At 36.9% G+C, this 13,017-nt stretch overlaps 1 protein-coding gene across 1 annotated transcript in view; it reads left to right on the forward strand.

The window, feature by feature from the left end:
- LOC106878743 (putative thioesterase PNKD) overlaps positions 1-13,017 on the forward strand; it is a 99,956-nt gene that overhangs the window by 64,978 nt on the left and 21,961 nt on the right. The window contains exon 4 of the mRNA XM_089343683.1: positions 2,389-2,447. Within this exon, the coding sequence (XP_089199809.1) occupies positions 2,389-2,447 (59 nt within the window). The remainder of the gene's footprint in view (positions 1-2,388; positions 2,448-13,017) is intronic.

The following is a 13,017-nucleotide window of genomic DNA, read 5'->3' on the forward strand; positions in this document are numbered from 1 at the left end:
ATAAGGATAAAATCTTTATAAGAATTTATCAAGTAGTCAGCGTGAAAAAACCTCATAAGGAAAAAAACCATAATTTTTTTCCATAAATATATATAATATAATTTATATAAGGGCATTATTATACAATAATGCCTCACGCTTAGAGGGACTTAATAAGTCAAAATTACCAACATTTTTGTTTGATTCTTGTTTATTCTTTATGTGTCTTGACCATTCGTGCACTGATGAATAAAAGATGCAGCTTACTGCATAGTTTTGCTGTATTAATTATGAAACCAGTGGTTTGTCGTTAAGTTAAAAGTTTTTAGGAGGTTAGCTTTGAAAGTTGCATTCCCTCGCGATCGGTAAACATGTTCATATTTTGGTAGTTTTGACTTATTAAGTCCCTCTAAGCATGAGGCATTATTGTATAATAATGCCCTTATATAAATTATATATATATATATATATATATATATATATAATTTTTCATAGAAAACCATGTAATTGTTACCAATATAGCAAGAGATTTCACCGCAAAAAAGTCTAAATTAGACTCCTTAGGGATTTTGTTTGATTTTTGTTTGTTCTCAAATGTATTCCCTGAAGACGTGTAAGGCAACTTATATGTTTGACTTAAATTTGACAGTCAAATATAGCCTTATACAGAAATGTTGACATAGGAATAAATTACAATAATAATGGATATTAGCGTCAAATCTCTCTCTTAAATTTAAATTTAAAACTTTGTATGAGCGTAGCTCGAAACGTCAAAGACTTTCCGTATTCCCGAGCGTCATACTAATATATACTTTTGTTATTTACACCACCTGTCCTCGTCTGTTGTTATTATTTGTATATTCTCCCATATATATATATATATATATATATATATATATATATATATATATATATATATATATATATATATATTTATATATATATATATATATTTATATATATATATATATATATATATATATATATATATATATATATTATATATATATATATATATATATATATATATATATATATATATATATATATATATATATATATATATATATATATATATATATATTTATATATATATATATATATATATATATATATATATATATATATATATATATATATATATATATATATATATATATATATTTATATATATATATATATATATATATATATTTATATATTTATATATATATATATATATGAGTGACTGTGTAGTAAGTAGCTTGCTTACCAACCACATGGTTCTGGGTTGAAATGTGGGTTCAGTCCCATAACTAGTCTCTTACAAAGATCATCAGACAAATGAATTGGTGATACAGTAAGTAGGTGAAAGGTGTGATAACTCATGGACATTGGGAAAAAAACCAAATCTCTTCCACAAGGGGGTGCTGAAATGTTCCTGGCTTTGGGCAAAAGAAAATACAGGGGTATCAGTTAATTATGATTTTATTCAGCATATCTCCATCTCAGATTCTCACACTTATTGCAGTGGTCCTTCAGTTTTTCCAGGCCCTGTAAAAGAACTCAGAAGGTTGGGCCTCCAACCAGGCCTTTCACGATACCTTTAAAGCCAGGAACTTTTCAGTGCCCCCTGGTGTATCATGGCCATATTGGAAGAAGAGTAGAAGGCAGTAAATCAAGAGGCAATCAAAGAACACAATGGGTGGAGAATATCAAGAGTTGACTGGACAAGAATAGCCAGGCAGCTGAAGAACTCGTGCTTAATTGGGAAGACTTTTGTTGTAGTGTCATCAAAGAACTGCAGGCATTATAGGCGTAGGAGTGGCTGTGTGGTAAGTAACTTGCTTACCAACCACATGGTCCCGGGTTCAGTCCCACTGCGTGGCATCTTGGGCAAGTGTCTTCTACTATAGCCTCAGGCCGACCAAAGCCTTGTGAGTGGATTTGGTAGACGGAAACTGTAAGAAGTCTGTCTTATATATGTATATATATATATGTATATATATATATATATGTATGTGTGTGTGTGTTTGTGTGTCTGTGTTTGTCCCCCCAACATCGCTTGACAACCGATGCTGGTGTGTTTATGTCCCCGTCACTTAGCGGTTCGGCAAGAAGAGACTGATAGAATAAGTACTAGGCTTCTAAAGAATAAGTCCTGGGGTCGATTTGCTCGACTAAAGGCGGTGCTCCAGCATGGCCACAGTCAAAAGGCTGAAACAAGTAAAAGAGTAAAAGAGTATATGATAAAAGACAACGACGACTTATATAAAACAGGGAGTTTGTATTTTAGAACCAGGGATAGTCTGAGGTGGGTTAGTACCAAAAAAGGGTTAAAATATGTATTTATCATCTCATTTAGACACCTGTATTTACCTGCATTTTATTAAACAATTTTTAAAATCTATATTTTTTCTTCTCCTGTAGGCAGCTCTAAAGAAAGCTGATGTAGTTCCCTCTGCTGTATTAACAACACATAAACACTGGTAAGTTTGACATTTCTAATAATTTTAATTGTTAATATGTTCTACAAGAAAACCTCTGTTTGGTATTATGGTATTTCTTGGTCTTTCAAAATACAACCTTAACCCTTTCGTTACTAACCCGGCTGAAACCGGCTCTGGCTCTGTAGTATAAATGTCTAGTTTTCATAAGTTCTGAATTAAAATCTTCCACCAAACTTTATTCAAAATTTAGGTTCCTAACATTAGCTGAATGATAACTAAATTATTTTACTAAATTCTTTGTTATATTTAAAATAATTAAAAGAAACACAGAGCATCTCAAAATAAATAATTACGAAAGGGTTAATGAATTGTCAAGCAACCCAGATTTTTTCCAGCCCCCTTAGAAAAATATTTAAACCTCAATCTATAAAATTGTCTTACTTCACTACCACCAACATTGCTGGGGTAAGAAACAAGAAACTCAGAAATCCACAACCAGCTAACCCCCACCCTAATAACATAACTCATATAAACATATATTGTAGTAGAAGAATTAGTGTCTTAACTGCTATTTCTAAATTTCGGTATGTGGTGAAGCAATTTTTGCTGATCCCTTAATTATGTTTATAATTATAAAAAAAATTTTTGTATAATAAGTTTTTACCGATTTTTACCGATAACGGTTTTTTTCCATAACGAACTATTTGGTAAAATTAGTAATTATTATTTTATTAATAAATTATTAATTTATCAATAAATTAATAATTCTTTACCCTATATCTACAATGATAATTCACTCCCTGATAGTTGTTGATGTTACTGTGCTTGTGGTTGTTGCTGCTGCTGCTGCTGCTGCTGTTGTTATTGTCATTGTTCATGTTTTTGCTGTGGAGGCGCAATGGCCCAGTGGCTAGGGCAGCGGACTCGCGGTCATAGGATCGCGGGTTCAATTCCCAGACCGGGCGTTGTGAGTGTTTATTGAGCGAAAACACCTAAAAAAGCTCCACGAGGCTCCGGCAGGGGATGGTGGCGAACCCTGCTGTACTGTTCCACCACAACTTTCTCTCACTCTTACTTCCTGTTTCTGTTGTGCCTGTAATTCAAAGGGTCAGCCTTGTCACACTCTGTGTCACACTGAATATCCCCGAGAACTACGTTAAGGGTACACGTGTCTGTGGAGTGCTCAGCCACTTGCACGTTAATTTCACGAGCAGGCTGTTCCGTTGATCGGATCAACTGGAACCCTCAACGTCGTAAGCGACGGAGTGCCAACAACAACAACAACATGTTTTTGCTATTGCTGCTACTGTTGTTGTTGTTGTTGTCGCTGTTGCTGGTAATGCTGTCTAGCCTCTAGTCAGCTCTGATTCAACCTAACTTTATAATCAACGTTCTCCCAGTCGTGATCATCTCGTTTTCAAAAGGGGGACAGGAAATGACACAGATATATCTAGAACTCTATTATCCAATTATCATTCTGTCAACTGGCACGATCTGTTGGACAAATTATCCCACAGTATTTATTCTGTAGCTACACATTCTGAGTTCAAATTGTGCTTTGGTTGTTTTTGCCTTTCATCTTCCTGGGTTCAACAAAATAAAGGACCAGTCAAATACTGGCTTTGTTTCCTTTCTCTCTTTCTTCCTCCCTGATCTCTTTTTCTCTACATCCCCCCGCTCTCTCCCTCCCCACCCTTTCTCTGTGCATACATATATCCCCACTTCTCTCCTTTCCCTCTCCCTCTATCCTTTCCCTCTATCCTTTCCCTCTCCCTCTATCCTTTGACCTGTCCAGCATGGAACCAAGAATCTACATTCTGCTGGCATAACCCTCAGAATCAATGAGGCATATTAGCCACCACACCGTAATAAAAACCGGCTCTTGTGGTTGTTATATGCTACCAGGTCATCCTTAATTACAATTGACAGTCATAGGAATATATTATTCATTTCCTTTCCTGTTATATTTAGCCACGTCTTTCTCAACATTCCATATCCTCTACTTCATTCTGCATTCATTTTCACCATTCTTCTAATCTGGTCCCTTTCCATCCTTCCTCAGCACATGACTCAACTACCTCATCCCGTTTCTTTCCATAACATTCATCATTGACTTCATTCCCATCATCTCTTGTAAGTATTGTGTCTGTAGATGTAAGTTGAATTAAACATTGGTCAAACTACTGAAACAGAATGTATATATGTCTGAGCCATTTGTAGCTGTTTAGCCCCTGGTCAGTCCTGGATGAGCAGTCATGTGATCAAAGGAGTTCAGACCATGTCTATTTTTGTCATTATTTCAGGCAGGATGAATCCAGTAGCCATATTATTTGTTTAATGTATCCTTCATTTAATACAGGAGGGTATGATTTGAAGATTTGGTTACTATTTCTAGCAGGTCAGATGACTGTATAGAAGCTCTCTTGTTGGTTTGGTGTGTGTGTGTGTGTGTGTGTGTGTGTGTGTGTGTGTGTGTGTGCATGTGTGCGTGTGTGTGCCGTTTAATGTAGTATATCTGGTAAATTATATTATCTGATAAAAATAAAAATAAAATGTCCTTCTTGGATCACTGAAAGATCTCTGCATCTGGTTATCATGACAAGACAAGTTGGCTCCAGTGATATTTCTAGCTTTTGGTTCATGTCAGAGACTTAATTCCTGCAACAACATCCTCCATTCTTCATTCTCTATTCTTCAACTTGTAACATAGAAGGATGATTGATGTCAGAATCAGTAGAAGCGTCACACAGAATACTACGTGCTATTCAGTGACCTGTCTTTACAGTTTCATGAGTAAATGTGAGTTGGGGGGGGGACTCTACACAAACATTTGGCTTGTTAGAAATAGCTGCCAAATCATGCCACTATTTATAAATGGAGAGACACAATGGATAATGTAGTTTTAGGTAGTGTGCGTCACAGATGGAAACTTTCCATCATGGTTCTGCTGGATCAGATCTGACAAAAGGTTTAAACAACAACAACATATGGTTATTTAACCAAAGGTTATACATGTAGAGAAAATATATAGAATCTCTTATTTATAATTCTTCAAACAAAGATTCAAAAATGATAACTACTATAGTTTTTGAGCCAACCAAAGCCTTGTGAGTGGATTTGGTAGACAGAAACTGAAAGAAGCCTATCATATATATATATATATATATGTATGCATTTAATGCATGTCTTGCTTTGGTATGTTGGTTCCCTGACGATGAATTTATGTGCAATTCCAGCACCTCTTACTTCTTTGGAGTAGAGTGCACATATATTTTGAAACATATGTAAGAATTAAAGGAACTTATTGATTATATGCGTTTTGCTCCATTTATTATTATTCTTCAGATCTACTCAAAATACATCACTTTAACTTGGTATTTCTACCTATTAACCGGGTATGATATCCCAGTTTTTGTGTGATTTTTGCTATCCTGGTAACTGTTAACATATTTTCATTATCAAAGTTTTTTCAACTGAGATAATATTAATATATACATAGGCGCAGGAGTGTGTGTGTGGTAAGTAGCTTTCTTACCAACCACATGGTTCCGGGTTCAGTCCCACTGCATGTCACCTTGGGCAAGTGTCTTCTACTATAGCCTTGGGCCGACCAAAGCCTTGTGAGTGGATTTGGTAGATGGAAACTGAAAGAAGCCCGTCGTATATATGTATGTGTGTGTGTGTTTGTGTGTCTGTGTTTGTCCCCCCAACATCGCTTGACAACCGATCCTGGTGTGTTTACGTCCCCGTAAAAGAGACCGATAGAATAAGTACTAGGCTTATAAAGAATAAGTCCTGGGGTCGATTTGCTCGACTAAAAAGGCGGTGCTCCAGCATGGCCACAGTCAAATGACTGCAACAAGTAAAAGAGTAAAGAGTAAGAGTATAAATTAATATATATATATACATAAATTATTATATATATATATATATATTTAACGTTTCAAGCAGGGCTCTTCATCAGAAAGGATAATGGGAAAAGTCCAAAGAGGAAGGAAAAAGGAAAAGCACCAACGGTCCACATGTGTTTACATTTCTGAAGTGTCCAGAAGTGGAAGGAGAGTGTGAAGATGATCAGTGTGTGTGTGTGTGTGTGTGTGTGTGTGTGTGTGTGGTAGTAACTTTGTGTGTATTGTAACTCTGTGTGTGTGTGTGTGGTAGGATCTGTGTGCGTTTGCATTAGTGTTTGTATCTATGTGGCTGTGAGAAGTGGTCAGTAGGAAGTCAACAGCAGTCAAGCTACTTTTAGATGCAGGCATGGCTGTGTGGTTAAGTAGCTTGCTTTGCGACCCTGCGGTTTCAGGTTCAGTCCCACTGCACAATATTTTGGCCAAGTTTTCTGACTTTTGCTCTGAGCCAACAAATACCTTGTAAACGAATTTCGTTGATGGAAACTGTGTGGAAGCCTGTCATATGTGCATGCGTGTGTGTGTGTGTGTGTGTGTGTGTGTGTGTGTCTTTGTATCTGTGTTTGTTTTGGACCCCTCCTACTGCTTAGCAACAGGTGTCGGTTTTGTTTATGTTCCCATAACTTAGCAGTTTGGCAAAAAAAGACTGATGGAATAAATACCAGACTTTAAGTAAAAATAAGCACTGGGGTTGATTTGGCAGTGATCCAGCATGGCCACAGATCAGCGACTAAAGCAAGTGAAAGATAAAAGAAAGATAAGATAGTCTGGCTATCTGTCGGAAGTAAATGAACCTACATATGTTGGTATGTTGGTATTGACAAGAAAATAATTTCAGTCTCAATCTCTGAGTTGGGTTATAAAATGCCAAAGCATTCACAGATATCTTTACCTCAAATAAATCAGTGCCTTAAACCATGGACACGTTGCAGTATCACTAATAAGATATGAGCTCATCTGATAGGCTTCTGCACAGTTTCACTCACAAAGCTTAAGTTGACCATTGATCCAAGATTATAATAAAAGAAATACACCCAAAGTGCCACACGGTGGAATCGAACCCTGAATCCCATGATTACAAAACAAGCTTCTTAACCACGCAGTCAGTGATTGTTTCACCCATAAGTGTCTCCATCTAAATCAAGTAAAGTAGATTGAGGCTACTAAATGGCAAAAACAAGTACTACAACGAAAGTACTGGACTCTTGACGTCACAAGTTCCACCTATCTAAGTACTTTACAAGAGTGCATTGTCTGAATCTCACAAGACATTACACTCTCCTCTTTTTTATGATGTTTGCATTGGAAGACGGTTTCCCAGAAAGACTCTGATAATAAACATTTCAATTGTGAGTGAGAGAAAGCATTCTCAGATGGTCGCATTTTTAACATTAACTCTTTCGCATTCAGATTATTTTGTCAAATCTAATGCTTTTTTCATTCACATTGTTTTCACTTACTCTTTTACTTGTTTCAGCCTTTTGACTGTGGCCATGCTGGAGCACCGCCTTTAGTCGAGCAAATCGACCCCAGGACTTATTCTTTAGAAGCCTAGTACTTATTCTATCGGTCTCTTTTGCCGAACCGCTAAGTTACGGGGACATAAACACACCAGCATCGGTTGTTAAGCGATGTTGGGGGGACAAACACACACACACACACACACATATATATATACATATATACAACGGGCTTCTTTCAGTTTCCGTCTACCAAATCCACTCACAAGGCTTTGGTCGGCCCGAGGCTATAGTAGAAGACACTTGCCCAAGATGCCACGCAGTGGGACTGAACCCACTTGTGCATTATCTCATAGCTTTGAAATTTTGATGATGTTATTGTTTAGGGGTGGCATTGAGGGGTGGATTTGATTGGTTAGAACATACAACAGGTTGCATATTTGGGCTGGATATGTTCAGTTTAAATGCTAAAGAGTCAAAAGAAAAAGCATGAATTTTAATTGGAGGACATGCACAAACATAGATGTGTGGTTATCCCAATCACATGATGTGGTTTTTGTACAGTGTTCAATCTCAGCGTTTGGTACCTTGGCTCTAAGTATTTCCTTTTCTACTCTAGGCACAAGGCCCGAAAGTTTTGGGGAGGGGGCCAGTCGATTGGATCGACCCCAGTACGCAACTGGTACTTAATTTATTGACCCCGAAAGAATGAAAGCCTAAGTCGACCTTGGCGGAATTTGAACTCGGAACGTAAAGACAGACGAAATACCTATTTCTTTATTGCCCACACGGGGCTAAACATAGAGAGGACAAACAAGGACAGACAAAGGGATTAAGTCGATTACATCGACCCCAGTGCATAGCTGGTACTTAATTTATCGAACCCGAAAGGATGAAAGGCAAAGTCGTCCTCGGCGGAATTTGAACTCAGAACGTAACGGCAGACAAAATACCGCTAAGCATTTCATCCGGCGTACTAACGTTTCTGCTAGTTCTAAGTATTTTCTGTTATAGCCCTGGGCCAGCCAAAGCCTTGTGTATGGATTTGGTACACAGAAACTGAAAGAAGCCCAATTTGTGTGAAAATGCAGTTGTAGAGAAACTTTGAAAGTTATAGATTTCCCAAGTTAGCCGGGATCTTGCTAGATGTAATATTAAATTTAGCAAAGCTACTGACCTTTGTCACAGATATTGACCAGTAGAGCAAAAGGATTGATCAGTGTCAACTACACAACATCTCTTGTATTGTAGACTAACCCCTTTCTGGAAACGGAAGAGGTTGGAGACAGACGGATGAGCATGTGAACAGTCACTTTGCCAAGTGTCTCCAGTTTGAAGATTAAAGATGTGTTTTTTTTTCCTCAGAAATATTGTTTTTCAATTCATCTTTCAACGGGAATGAAAGAGAATTCTGTAGAATAAATTCATATATATACACACATTAATACATATGTACGTACACACATACATACATACATAAACGTATATGTGTGTGTGTGTATGTGTATTTATGTGTGTGTATGTAGATATATGTGTATTTATATATATGTATGTATATATATATATGTGTGTGTATATATATTATGTAGACACACACACACACACACACACATATATATATATAAATATATATATATATATATATATATACATATATATATATATATATATATATATATATATATATATATATATATACATATATATATATATATATATATATATATATATATATATATATATATATATACATATATATATATATATATATATATATATATATATACATATATATATATATATGTACAGACACACATATAGATACATAAATATACTTAGTTTGTTTTGAAACGAACTGCCCTACATTTTTGCTCAGACATACATACATACATACATACATACACATACATACATACATACGTACATACATACGTACGTACATACATCCTTTTGTAATTGCTGGGACATAAGAGTGTCCATTGTACGATAAGTACTGATTAAGTGATCTCTCCTCTCTCTCTCTCTCTCTCTCTCTCTCTTCCTCTCCCCTCCCTTGTAGATAGATAGATAGCGATAGAGAAAGATTCAGTTTGGCTGCTGTTTCTAGCATTTCAAGTGACCATGTAGGGTCTCTTTTGTCAGCTGGCTGGAGACCAGGATAACTGACCTCCATACTACTACTACTACTGCTGCTGCTGCTGCTGCCACCACCTCTACTGTAGCTGCTACTACTACTACTGCTGCTCTGCTGCTGTACCTACTGTATTTTTGTTTTTGTCATAAACTTTTATATCAATTATTTTAATCACACCTAACAATGCTGGTTGTTAGGTGTGATTCGGTTTAGTGCATATACATCACAATCATCATTGTCGTCATCACCAAAATGCCTCCTCCTCCTCCTCCTTCTCCTCATCATCATTATCATCATCGCCACTTAACATTGTCACCATCCTGACAATTCTGACCTCTTTCATCCTTACCACCACCACCACCACCACCACCACCACCACCGCTACGATCATCATCATCATCATAATCACAACCTTCACCATCCTAAGACCATGACTATGGTCTTAGGACCACCACCTCCGCTGCTGCCACCACTACTACCATCACCTTCACAATCTTCACCACCACCACCACCACCACCAACACCCTTAGCCTTCATCATCATCATTCCCATCTCCATCATCATCATAATCATTGTCAGTAGCAGCATCATCATAATCATCATGTTACAGTCAAGTCCCACCCTACCACCAAACACACACACACACACACACACACAGCGTTAAGAACGTGATGTTAATCTGAGATTAAATGCCAGATTTCCTTGTGAGTAAAAAGCCTGAAAGAATTTAACCAGACTCGGAAATCTCCGGATGTTGGGAATAAGTGTTTTAACATCTCACTCACTGACATGTACAGAAATACAGAGCTGTTGGTGTTGTTGTTCTTGATGTCGGTGCTACTGCTGTTTAGCCCCAGGTTAGTCTGTGACTGAGCAAATATATGATCAAATGTGTTGCATGAGTAACCATCCTGTCTTTCTCAACAGCATAGCACATGTGTGTGTGTGTGTGTGATCATCATCATTGTTCAACGTCTGTTTTCCATGCTGGCATGGGTTAGCCGGTTTGACTGAGGGCTGGTAAGCCAGAAGGCTGCACCAGGCTCCAATCTGATCTGGCAAAGTTTCTACAGCTGGATGCCCTTCCTAGCGCCAACCACTCAGAGAGTGTGTCTGTGTGTGTATTAATTACTTGTAGGGACATTGTATTTCTGTTTGCACCCACAATATTTTACCAAGTATATTCAAAGCTTTTAAGTCAATACTGTCCTTTAGAAAATTTGTGGAGATAAACTTTATATATCAGGTTGAGTAAAATGTAAGTAATGTTTTGAACCATGAAGAATTTCTACTGTCTTTTTGCAGAGTTTTGAATTTTTTAAAAACTTTCTTTTGCAATTGTCTGATAATACACAGGCTTGCCCAAATGCTACTGATGAGGCTCAAAGAAGCAGAAATCTGGAGCTAAGCACTTTTTGTCTGCTCTTGATATGCTTCTGTGCTATTTAGCACTATATGTCAGTATTGGATGCTTTCTCAAGATCAGTGGTACTCAACCATTAAATTATGTGAACATAAACCACTAAATTATGTGGACATAATTAGTCCACTAAATTAGCCAAACCACTAAATTATGTGGACATAATTAGTCCACTAAATTAGCCAAACCACTAAATTATGTGGACATAATTAGTCCACTAAATTAGGCAAAACACTAAATTATGTAGACATAAACACACTAGCACTAGTTGTCAAGTGGGAGACAATTGACAATTCCGTAACCCCTTGGGGGTCATTGGTGTGCTGCAACCATGCAGCATATCTAGGGCAAGAAAGCCTGGTAGAGCCCATCCCTCAGCAGGCCAAACACTAGCATTTTTCTAAATTTTTCTGGGAATAAATGAATGCCAACTTCGAATTCAGTATAAAAAATTCCATCAGTTTACCAAATTTGAAAATTTTTACTTAATTCTAAAATTTCTAAATCTGTGACAAGCAACCCAAAAGATTTTAAGATTGACATATATTCAAAGGTGTGCCAGCTGCATTTATCACCCATCATTTCTCTTTTTTCTTTTTTAGCATTGTGTACCTTGGAGTACATTATTGGATTCTTTTATTCTTTTCTTTTTTAAGATGGTGTGTGTGTGTGTATGGTACCATACATGAGTGAATGTGTGTGTGAAAATAAATTTTGAGTACTAGAAGGCACATGTCTGTTTCAGGTGTGTGTGTGGGGGGTGGGGGTGTAAATATGTGTAGGGAGTGGAATTATGTGGGGGATTTATAAGGAGTGTGTGTATGTGGAGGGTGTGTGTCCATATCCCTGTGTGTGTGACTGTGTGGATATATATCTACACACATATATATCTTTCTGGTTGTATGCCAGGAAGATATGTGTGTATGTGTACAGGTGAATGTGTGTGCATGTATATGAATGGGAGTATGTGTATGTTTGTGTGCGTGTATAGGGTGTGTGTGTATATGTGTGTGTGTGAGTTGTAGTTGGCTGTGTGTGTTTAAGTGAGTAGGAGTGCATGTGTGTGTGGAGGGCAGGGTGAGTAGTAGTGTCGCTGTATGTCAAGAAGATATGTGTGTGTGTGTGTGTACAGGTGAGTGTGTGTGTGTACAGGTGAGTGTGTGTGTGTACAGGTGAGTGTGTGCAAGTAAATGAGTGGGAGTATCATGTGTGTGTGTCTGTGTGTGTGTGTGTGTGTGTGTGTGCATGCAACTGTTTGCATAGTTACACAATCATTAGTATATTATTAGTAAACTATATTTCTTCTTTGAGTGTCTGATGAATATTGTTCCACTGAAAGTTAAATGAACAACTGAAAACCTGGCATTAATAAAAGAGCAACAGGCACCATATGGTTGTTATTTTCAGACAGTCACCATTTGTTGGAATACTGAGGCTTGTTTACATCTATTGTAGATATATATAGCAGGGGAAAAAATATATATATATATACACCCCCTCATAAATAGAAACACACACACACATACATACACATATGTATGTATGCGTGTATATACTAAAGGAGAGAGAGATTGATAGATATATATGCATATATATACATACATATATATATATATATTTATAGGTGTGTTTGTTAACATGTGGTTTACTCACAGATTGATGCTAATACTAATACTAACAATGAATT

Source organism: Octopus bimaculoides, chromosome 27 (assembly GCF_046866305.1).
Source record: "Octopus bimaculoides isolate indiv1 chromosome 27, ASM4686630v1, whole genome shotgun sequence".
In the NCBI taxonomy this organism is placed as follows: domain Eukaryota; kingdom Metazoa; phylum Mollusca; class Cephalopoda; order Octopoda; family Octopodidae; genus Octopus; species Octopus bimaculoides.